Raw genomic sequence first — 11,677 nt, 5'->3', positions numbered from 1 at the left:
TTCCAGCCTTAATGATTTGTGACCCTCAGCAATGATCTTAAGCTGAGGGGAATAAGAGCTACGCTAGATGGGAGGGTTTAAATCCACAGGGATCTTGACAGACTTGAGGAATGGTCCCACGTGGAACTCCGGAACTTCAACAAAGAAGCCAAGTGCAAGGCCCTGACACTGCTTTGGGGCAACCTCAGAAATCAACAGGGACTGTGAGGTAGATGGAAGGAGAGCTGCCCTGCAGAGAATGGTCACACGGATGCATCACCCCTGCTCCGAAAGGCAGCTGGAGCAGTGCAGATTTTTCAGTCAGGAGAAGAGCAGGATCTGGGGTACCTTATTGCAGCCTTTCACTACATCAAGGGGTGGTGTAAGGAGGTTCGAGAAAGACATTATATCAAATGGTTGGAGAAGGGACAGGAGTTTTAAACTGGAATAGGCTAGCTGGAGCTGAGATGCTGTCCATGGCAGGAAGGTTGGACTAAATGATCTCCAACAATCTATTCCAACAAAACTCACTTTGTGATCCCATGATAACAGGGGTCTGTGAGAAAGAAGCAAAATGCTCTTCCAGAAGCCTTTCAGATCCATGGGATCTGCTGGAGTCTGATGGGAATCCAGTACGTCTGACTGGACAGTAACACATTCACTGCTGAGTACTTGTGTCACAGTGTGGAGCTGAGAAAGGAAAAGGAAAAGAAGTGCAAACAAAGTGGATGTTTGTCCCTGGAAAACGTAGGGAAATTCTACCCTGACCCAAAGAGGCAGGGAAACTCAGAACCCAGAGGGTCACTCAGTGCACACTGAGCACTCCCAGTGCCAGTCTGTGCTGACAGCCAGTGCAAAACCAGCCCCAACAACACCCTCCCAGAAACACCCCTGGGACAACAGCTCTGCCTTGGCAGAGTGTCTGCAGGGCAAAGGATGACACAGAGGCACAGGCTGGGATGCAGCAGAATTTAATGAGTCAAAAGAGGGAGAAGAGGGGGATCCAGGTGGAGGCCACAGGGCAGGGAGCAGCTTCAGCAGGGGAGGCCCCTGGTAGAGTGACAGGAGGCACCAGCACCCACAACCTGTCTCATTCTAATCCCATCATTCACCCTCTGTCTGGCTCGATCAGAGGCTGGCCATTACACAGCCACAGCTCACCTCCCCCAGTTCACCAAAGCACCCTGGTCTCCACAAACCGGGGAATGTTTTGAGTCATTATCTCTTAAGACTGCAGTGTCCCACAGTCTGCAGATGTGGGACATGTGTCTGCAATCCTCTTCACTGGCCCTGTCTACTCCAAGGATGATTTTCTCTCTCTGACCAAACCATTCTTGTCTCCGTGCTCAGCAATGCCTGTGCCTAAGTCAAATGCTCTGATCTCCTCACCATCCCGGCCACCCTGCACTCAGCTCAGTCCCCTTGCTCCTGGTGCTTCTTGCATTACAGCCTGTGCCCAATGTGGGGGTGTTGGATTATGCATTTTCTGACCCAGAGATGGGACAACTGAGAGGCATTTTTAAAAACTTTTATTCTGTTTTCAGTCTCATGAGAAGGGAGAGACAATACAGATGCTTTAATTCACACTATTATAATTAGAAGCCAACTACTTCCTAATTACAATAGATTTTCAGTGTTTCTTGGCCTATCAGCTTTTGTCACCCCAAGCTGTGAATGCTTTAATGCTAATCACCTAAAATTACCCCTGGTGGGTCTTAATACAATGCATCTTTCGTAGTTCTATTTCTCTAAAGTCTTTAGTGTTATTTGCAAAGCGACCCTTTGAAACTTGTTTCTAGTTCCATTTCTCTCTCAACAATGTCCGTCAACAGATGCCCTCTATGTGAGCCCTCAGTCAGGCTTTGAGAATTCCCTAAATTCATTTCCAACACAGGTGATGGCAGCAGGCAAGGGCCGAGCAGAGCAGCATCCACATCTCCTGGTCTCACTCCTGCCCACACAGCCCAGGGTGCTGCTGACAGCCCTGGGTGTCTGTGAGCACCAGTGACATGGACAATGGGATTTGGTGCACCCTCATGGCACTTGGTCATGTGCTGTATTGGCTGTAGTAATGATCTTTTATTAAAAATCCTTTCCTGGGATTTTTTCCCTTCTGAGAGCTGAGGACCTCAAGAAAGAAATATAAACAATAACTATCTGCTGCTGTGGAATGCAACAGGTGCATCTTCCATTGGTCCATGTGAATTGTTTTCAATTGATGACCAAACACAGCCACGTGTACCGAGGCTGTGAGCAGTCACAGGATTCTGTTATGCATTCTATTCTATTCTTATACTTTGTCACCTTCTGATCATTTTTTCTCTCTTTATATATTTTAGTATAATATATACCATAATGAATCAGCTTTCTGAGAAAATAGAGTCAAGCCTCGTATCTCCACACATGGGGTGTTCACCTCAACAATTGGCCTCTCTGTCTGGAGGCACAGGGACTCTTCCCCTCACACAAACCCCACCAAGAGCTCAAGCCCAGGGACATCCCAAACCAGCCCAAAACTGGGGCAATTCTTCTGCCAAGACCCAGCAGTCACACACCTCCCACTCCTTTCCGCCTCTCACAAGGAGCAACTGCTAGAGCTCACATGGCACAAAGTCACAGGTATGAGGAGAGAAATCCCAGAGAAGAAGCAGGAAATGGAGAAAGGGCTTCAAACTCACCTTCTTCCAAGGAGATGGAGGTGAGTGGAGTGAATGTGAGAGTGGAGAGAAGAGCCTCCTTTTATACAGCTCTTGCATTGCCCCAGGCCCACAGTCCTGCACAAGGGTGGTAATTTTTCAACAGACTCATCTTCAAAGGAAAATATCCCACATAGTGGCAGCGATTCACATTTTGTTTCCATCTACGCTGTCATATTTAATTTCCTCATTTCCAACATTCCTGCCCTGCATTGCAGGATCCTTTCATGTTCTGTGATGAGAAGCAAAGGATATCCCAGGCAGAGCCATGTCAGCAAGGGCACATGGCCCAAGTGCTGGATGAAGGCAGGGAATGTTGGTTTAGGGCAATGAAAAGCAACTCTTTGCAACACCCCTTGCAGGAAGAGTCCCTGCCTTGCACTGCACATGTCAGAGGGCATCCAAATAATCTGCTTTTTAGGGACATTTCACTTTCTTCTCTCTTTTCCCTCTCTCTCTGTTCTCTGCAAGGGTCATGAGCTGCAGCATGTCCAGGCAGCCAGGCTGTGCCAATGTTTCAGCTCTCTTCCTCATGATGCCCTTTGCTCTGGAGGGGATGTTTGCCAGGCGTTAGGAAAGCCAAAGCCCACCTGGAATTGAATCAGGCAGAGCACATGCAGGGGCAATAAGAAGGTCTTCTCCAGACAGGCCATCAGTAAAGGGAGCCTTGGACACGGGCAGCCCCAGGACTCAAGAGGCAGCTTCCCTGAGGGCAGGGGGTACAGGAAAGGTGAACATCCTCAAAGGTTCATCTTCTTGGTCTTTGCCCACCAGCAATTGCTGTCAGGAACTGAAGTTCCTGGTTCTCCTTGGAACAACTGGAACAGAAAAGACTTCCCCAAGCAGAACAGAATCCAATGGGGAAACACTGAAACACACTGGTCTGAAGTGAGTGTGTGTGAATTGATGTTATGTCCTCACTGGTACAAAGCCTTTCCCAACTCCTTTTGAAAGTCACAGCGACCACGGAATGCACCTGAGAACTGGAAGAAAGCCAGTGAGTGTCTTGTCTTCAAGAGAGGCATGAAAGAGGAGTCAGGGAATAACAGGCCAGTCAGACTTGTCTCGATATCTGGAAAGGTGATTGAGAAAATCACTACAAAATCCAACATGCAGTGCCCAGGGAGGAGCTGTGCCCAGTAAGGACCAGGATGAAAAACCAGATTTCAAACTACACCAAGGAGGGAGGCACTTCCCTGCCCTGCAGACATGGAGGCAGCTGGGCAGCGTCCCAGGAAGGCAAGAGAATGACTTCAGTAGGCAAATCTCCAGGGACAGACTCTCCTGACCCATGGCGAGTCACGCTCTAATTGTGGTGTGAGGTCAAGCCAGGAGTGCGTGATGTCTGCAGGCTTTGTGCCAGGCAGGGCTGAATTCCCTTCCAGCAAGGGCAGCTCCATCCATTACCCTGGAGAACCATCTTCAAGCACTGCGCTGAGCCCAGACCTGCAGCTCCAGGCAGCCCAAAGGCCACTGTCCTCAGCCTGGCTTGCCTGGCAGCACTGCCACAGCTCAGGGTGTTCTCAGAATCGACAATGTGCGGCAGGACTTTGTGTGCCCTCCAGGTCAGGCTGCCAAGGGTGCAGCCAAAGTGCATCATGGGGTGAAGAGAGGGGGAAGAGAAGGCACTGTCCCAAGAGTGAACACATCCCTCAGGCAGTAAGGAAGTACAGAACTCCACACGGGTCAACTTGAGCCTTGATTCCTGCCCATGCTATGGTGTTCCAGCACACAAAATCCTTGTACGGCTCACCCCATGACATGGTAGAAGCCTCCATGACTTAGTGGGAATGTCAGAAATGGGGAAATGAAATGGCAAAATAGATGAAAACCAAACCACAATCTGTGCCATTGGGTAGAATGTTTTGCTTTGAGATGACTCTCTAGGAAAATTACTGTCCTTGTGCAGTGACTGTGGGCCTGGGGCGGTGCAGGAGCAGTATAAAAGCAGGACCTTCTCCTCACGCTCTCATCCACTCCTCTCACCTCCATCTCCTTGAGAACAAGGTGAGTCTGGAGCTTTTTCTCATCCTTCTCCTCTCCCCATGGGATTTCTCAGTCTATACATGCTTTTTTGTCCTTTATGGATTCTTGCCATGGGTGAGGGTAGGAGGCAGAAGGTGTAACATGGGGAAAGGCTGGGGCTTGTCTGAGGTGTTTCCAGAGCTATGGACCAGACTGGGATCTGCCTTGGGTAGCTCTTGGCAGGGCTCTTCTGAGGAAAGGAGAAGGGGAATGGATCTCTCTATGCAGCCCCTGGGCTTGTCTCCAGTTCATGCCTTTGGTCCCTCATGGTGGGGTGACAGGCTGATCCTCACCCAATCCTTGGGCTCTGCTTCCCCCTTCCCTGTCTCTCAGGTGCATCTGCAGCCCCCAGCCATGTCCTGCTACAGCCCGTGCCGGCCCTGCCAGCCCTGCGGCCCCACCCCGCTGGCCAACAGCTGCAATGAGCCCTGTGTCAGGCAGTGCCAGGACTCCCCCGTGGCCATCCAGCCGTCAGCCGTGGTGGTGACCCTGCCCGGGCCCATCCTCAGCTCCTTCCCACAGAACACCGCCGTGGGATCCTCCACCTCTGCTGCTGTTGGCAGCATCCTCAGCTCTCAGGGAGTGCCCATCAGCTCTGGGGGCTTTGGCCTCTCTGGCCTGGGCAGTGGCCTCTGTGGCACCAGGGGCCTCCCCTGCTGAAGCTGCTGGCGCTGGCCCTGGCGAAGGAACCCAGGGACTCCCAGGATGGAACCGCCCTGGGCACGCAGCATCGGCTCCTTCCTTCCTGAGGGGCTGAGCAAGCCCAGCAGCCCTTGCACAGGGACAGGGCCAGCCTGGCCTCTTGGGAAGCACAGCCCATCCCTGCCTCTGTCCCCTGACACTCTCTCCTTTCCCTCCTGTGTCCTTGCTCCCTTGTGCTCCCCGGGGCTGTGATCCCCACACAGCCATCCTGGGGAGCACCTGCTGGCCCTGCTCCCTCTCTGGATCATGCAGGTGGACACCTGCTGGAATCTGTGCCACAGCCATGGGACACAAACTCTCACCTGTCCCTGCTGCTTCCTGCACTGGATTACTTTTTTAGATTTACCTGTTTATCTCGTCTGGCACATTAAATTTCTGTTGCATCCCAGCCCATGCCTCTGTGTCATCCTTTCCCCTACAGGTATGATCTCAAGATGCCAAAGCAGAGCAGTGTTGACCAGGGTGTTTCCGGGAGGGTATTGCAGGGATGTTTGAGCAGTGATTGCTCACACAATGATTGTTGCCTATCCTGCCTCTGTGGTCTCTCCAGACACACACAGTCAGGAGGAAGGGTTTTCCTCTGGGAAGGTTTTGGCTGCATGAAGCATATGGGGAGCCTTCCTTATCCCCAGTAGGAAGGATGGAACAGTGTACTGAGCCCTTTTCAGCCTTTGCAAACATGTAAAACACCACTGCAGATCACGTCTGAAGGGAGACACAATCCTTTGGCAGATTTAGTCCGTCTTAGGCTTCTGGAAGCAGTTTTCTACATATTTTTGCAGACAGGACTGGAAGAGGCAAGCTTCTCTCTGCTTGAAAATGTCTTTTATCATATTTCCACTCAAGAGAAACCTACACTGCTCTCCTGGTGTACAGTTGGGATTCTATAAACACACTATCTCTTGTAGCTTAAAATGATTCTGCTCTTGCTGCTACCAGGGAGCACTGGTAAACCTTCAGTCACCTGCTGGAATTAAATTAGGCAACTTTATAAAAAAAATTAGGCAAAATTAGAAAAGTCTTGACCTGTAACTCCTAACTAGAACAGTGGGAAACCTTCTAGTGTATCTTCTTCAGGAAATCAGGGGATTGAAGGTCAGTGCCTTTGCTCCCATGTGTATGAGACTCCTCATTTGAAGTCAGTTCCAAAAGAGGGTGATTGCCCCGAGGAGAAGGGGGCTGTGAGTGTGGATTGTCCAGGGAGGAGAAGAAACAACTGGAACATAAGTCTGATGGGAAGCTGGGGGAGCTGGGGGTGCTAAGCCTGGAGAAAAGGAGGCTTGGAAGGACCTTCTCACTCTCCACAACTCCGTGACAGGAGGGTGCAGCCAGGTGGGGCTCAGACTCTGCTCCAGGGGAACAAGGGATAAAGTGGGTTAAAACAGCTTGAAGTTGTGCCAGGAGGGGTTTAGGTTGGCTAGTCAGGAAAAATTCTTCACTGAAAGGGTGGTAAGACATTGGAACAGGCTCAGTGTTGATGTGGTACTTGGGGACCTTGGCACTGCTGAGGGAATAGTTGGACCTGATGATCTCAGAGGGATTTTCCAGCCTTGATGATAGTGCAGTTCTATGAAGCAGAGGCAGAATAATGGGCCCAAGCCTTGGTTTCCCAAAGCAGAGTCTCATGCATCAGAATTATAAAAGCAAATAATTGAATAGAGCAGTGCACAGCAGGTGAGCTCAAGCTGGTGCAAAGAAATCCCCAGGCAATGATGTTCCTGTGACTTGGGCAATTGCTCCCTACATGTGCTTGCACACACTCCTTGGTCCAAGTTTTGGTCTGGGGTCTTCTAACACCTTGCTAATTTTTTTCTCCAAGTCAGTGCAGGGAGACATTCTGAGCTGACAGGGGTGCAGCTTCTGCTGCTCTGGCTTCAGGTGCACCAGGGCACTAAAACAGCCCCAGACACAGGATAAACACGACTGAGCACCCAAACCATCAGTGTGTTACTGTTGCAAAATGTGGAATATGTTAAATTTTCTTAAGAAATTATGTTCTTTGATGTGTGGTCTTTGTATACTTTCAAGACTACTGGACAAGAAGAGAGATTTAATCTGTGAAATAGAGAGAAGCCAGCAAACTGTAAGTCACATCCAGGTGTTAGAAAGACAACTTTTTCCTGGATTTGCCTTGTTAAGGTTTAGGCTGGACATGCTTCATTCATCTCAGAGGTAGGGAGAGGTCAACAAACCTTGTGAAGGAGGACAAAACACTATACTGGGCACCAGGAATGTAGAATTTACAGCCTTCAAGGACATCTGGCAGAACTCCCAAGATATGGAAGAAATTAACAAAGCCAACTCAGCAATTGTGTTAAAATCAGCTCCAAGTGGGTAAAAAATAATTCTGTCGGGGTAGATCACAGCCACCAACACACAGACCACTGAGCCAAGAAACCCCCTGACCCAGGAGAAGATAAAGACTGAGCATGTGGACTAATTAGCATGAGAAATGAGAGAATCATTAGCCAACAGAAGACAGAATACTAATTAATAAAAGAGCTATGTTACGTGTAGCCAATGAACACTAATTCCTTTGTTTGCTAAAATGTATAAATAGTAAAAAGTTTTAATATTTGGCATGCTTGATTTGTGGAATTCCACTGAGCACCCAGGCTTGTGCAACTCTGACATAAATAATCAGTATCTCCCTCGAGTGTGTAATTATTGGCTTGTTACACACCAGTTAATCAATGCAATTCTTGTGGGTAACATTATCAGTGTTCTTCTCATACTCAAGTCAAAGCACAGCACTGTGCCAGCTACTGACAGACAGCAATTGTGCCAGCAATTACAGACAGAACCAACTCCATTCCAGCCAAAATAATTTGACTTATGTGGTGTGGTGATTGGCTCTCACAAATGAGAAATGGATATTATGTCTCTTAAAAGAAGCTTTGTTAAGGTTTAAAGTTCTTATGATGTGTGACTTTGTTGTTGTATGTTGCTTTTGGACCCCTTTTTTGTCCTCCCTTTAATCCTCTCTTCTCCCCTCTGTGTTGTTGCCAGCAGACAACCCTGTGTTATAGATACATATAATATTGGCTTTTTGCAAATATTAAAATAGATTTTATATTATTTATATATTTTTATATAAATATAAGATATTTATATTTATATAAAATAGATTTTATATAGATTTTATATCTTTACAAAGATATAGTTTTTATTTCTGTTGTTAATTAAGCTTAGACATAGTAGTGAAATAGCTGATATCAGTGTGTTTGTGTTAAAATGCCTGCTGGGATGGGATAACAGCCAGTGAACACAGGATGAGCACACCTGCACAGACCTGCCAGCCATCAGCACTCACTGTCTGAAGGCAGTGTGGACCAGGGCCCAAACACTGGAGGTGATGATAAAAAAGGACTGAAAGCACAAGCCAGAAATCCTCAGGCTCTGAAAAGGTGAATCCAATGAGCAGACATGCTAAACAATTATTGGAACATGCAAACTAGTTTGGGGGAAAACTTTACTCTGCATAATTGTTTATGAATATGCAACAGGCTGATGTAATTAAAAGGCATTTAAAGGATATCTCCAAAGATAACAGTGTGCTCTTGGCTGAATGGGCTTTTTTTACCCTTTGCTTTATTTCCTACTGTCTTTTTATTAAACTTTTTAAATTTTCACAGGAGAGTGAAGGTGTTTTTCACACCTGGGACACGTGGAAGGGGAGGAGCAGGTGCCCCTTGCACCAGGCAGCTGGGATGGGAAAGCCTGTCGCTGGGAGGACTTGGCATTGATATAAAATTTCAATAGGCAAACCAAATTTCATTTTTATATCTTTATTGTAAAGAAAGCAAGCAAGCAGTGCTGGGTGGCCGGGGAGTCACTGCTCCACTCACAGCACACGCCACTACAAGTTCACTAGAGTATATATACTGTTTTTAAACCTACAAAGCATTTTCCAGTGTGCTTGGTTAGTCCAAATCAGCAAATACCAATAATCTGGGATCAGCAATTTCATAATTTTTCCAGGTGGTCGCTGGATTCCTGTCCTTCTTATGGTCGTCTGGAGGGAGGCCTTACACTGGTGTCTGCTGCATGATTTTGTCAAGTGCATCAAGCTTTTTGTTATACATAAGCGTTATAGGTAAAAATTGATCCAGCCAATTTTTAATAAAAATAAAGAGTAAATTTATTCGTGACCGATATACAGTCCCGACAGCGAACAATCCCCGGGATCGGAGCTGGGTGAGCTCAGATCCAGTCTCTACTGCAGTGAATCCTCTCTGTTCACACATGCCGCTTGGCAGAGTCCAGCTTTTATACTCTTTTATCTTGCCTGCTCGGAGTCCCTTTGCCTTTCCTTGGAGTTCTTCATATTCATGTTGTGTCTGTTCTCTGTCCTATGCTGGACAAAGCCTTGTCAGGGAACTGGTGTGTATCTGCTCCTGGACAAAGCCTTGTCCGGGCACTGGTGTGTATCTGCTCTCCCCAATCCTGCATTCAGATGTATGTCCTTGATGGTCCTGTCTATCTGAGATGGGCATCTTCATGAGCCCTCTCCTGTGTGGGCTGGGTCCACTTCATATGTTAATGACACCTCCTCCTCAGCTGCCAGCTGAGGTTTTGCCACTCCTGGTGTGATTTTAAAGCTTTATATTTTATTCTTATATTCATATTCTATCAGCACAAATTACCACCATATCCATAACAATAAGCATTTAGTTGCTTATTAGCAATATCTCTTAGCTTTACCACAACTTCCTCTATTTTATTCTAAGCATCAGTCATCTTGCTACCTCATCTCTTTTACTCTACTATACTTCTTTTATTTCGATGCTTTATTTGGCTATTTGGTCAGAAAGTTTCAAAACCATTCTTTTCATCTATTTTTGACACAGCAGATACAAGCATTTGCTGATTCCATTGCCAATTGACACGGATCACAAAAACATTTTTCACAGCATGGCAAAACCTCACCTCCAACCATTCCCACTTGGGGTCTGAGTCATTTATAACAATTTCCAGGGTCCCAAAGCAAAAGGGACAATGCTTTAAACTTTAACAAAGCTTTTTTTAACACACATAACATCCATTCCTCATCTGCCAGAGCCAATCACCACACCACCCATCTATAATGTGAAAAATGTGTATTTTATTATTGGCTTTTTTAAAAACAAAATTAATATTATATGTGTTATGTTAGAAAGTTATGCTGTATTAATTTTCTTAAGTAGTATGTTAAATATAGTTTTATATTATAACATAATGTTAAAATAGAAACTATGCTATGTAAGATATTTTTTTTAAAAAAAGAGGACTCGCACCGAGGTAGCAGCCACAGGACACCTAAATCTTTCAGAGAAAAAGAATTTATTGCTCTCTTATCAGAAGAAACTAACTTCTTCCTGCCTCACTCAGCCTGTAAGACTAAGACTGCCCGTTAGGATTCAGAGGAAGAAGCTGACACTGACCAGACAGAATCCTTTGTTTGAATGGGATTTATGCATCCTGTATGAGGTGTATGAATATGCAACAGGCTGTTGTTTTTAAGGGTTAATCGTCTGTTAACCGGTGTCCTTTTTCAGGCTTATTTTGCCCAGAAAGAGGTAACTCTTTGTTTTTATTGTCTCATATTGTCCTAATCCTAACTGTCCAAATTTTTATTACTCTAATTATGTTGCTATTTTTATAACCATTTTATTGCTATTAAACTTTTAAAATTTTAGAAACGCGTGATTAGTGTTTTTCACATATAACACTTACGAGGCAGGGCTGAGTGAGACAGGTTTGTTTAGCCAGGAGAGGAGGCTCAGGGGGGGCTTTGTCTCTCTCTAAAAGGCTGTAGCAAGGTGGGGTCAGTTTTTTGTGCTGCAGTGAGAGCACCGGGGAATGGCCTTGAGCTGAGACAGGAGAGATTCAGATCAGATCAGAGCAGGGTGGTCAGCCTTGGAAGGGCTGCCCAGGGCGGTGGTGGAGCCACCACCCCTGGGGTGTTCAGGAGGTGCCAGGTACTGGGTGATGAGGTTTGGGGGTTCAGGGGGCACTGTGGGAGCACAGTTGGACTGGATGACCTCGATGATATCAACGTTCTCTTCCAACCTCGACAATTCTGATTCACTGTCTGGGGTCAGTTCATAACCAGCGCCTAGGGGCTGCAGCAGTCCCAGTCAAAAACCTTAGGATGAGTCTAAGCCTAGCTCATGTTATCTAAATGGGTTTATTTCGGCTGAACATTCCCCAGCCCCGCAGGGCGGTTTCAGGGTCCCGGCCTGGGCTCGGGGCCCAGCGGCGGCTCCGGGCCCGGCCGCCCTCGATGGCGCCGC

At 47.1% G+C, this 11,677-nt stretch overlaps 1 protein-coding gene across 1 annotated transcript; it reads left to right on the top strand.

The window, feature by feature from the left end:
• Positions 1–4,609: 4,609 nt before the first annotated feature.
• LOC121350566 (feather keratin 1-like) lies at positions 4,610–5,360 on the top strand. Its single transcript, XM_041461987.1, has 2 exons — positions 4,610–4,682; positions 5,053–5,360. Exon 2 carries the CDS (start codon positions 5,055–5,057, stop codon positions 5,358–5,360), a length of 306 nt encoding a protein of 101 aa, XP_041317921.1. The 5' UTR covers positions 4,610–4,682; positions 5,053–5,054.
• The last annotated feature ends 6,317 nt before the right edge of the window (positions 5,361–11,677 follow it).

The sequence above is a fragment of the Pyrgilauda ruficollis genome, unplaced genomic scaffold (assembly GCF_017590135.1).
Source record: "Pyrgilauda ruficollis isolate IOZ18807 unplaced genomic scaffold, ASM1759013v1 scaffold159, whole genome shotgun sequence".
NCBI classification, from domain to species: Eukaryota; Metazoa; Chordata; class Aves; order Passeriformes; family Passeridae; genus Pyrgilauda; species Pyrgilauda ruficollis.
The sequence above is the reverse complement of the archived record's forward strand: the minus strand, read 5'-3'. Positions and strand labels throughout refer to the sequence as shown.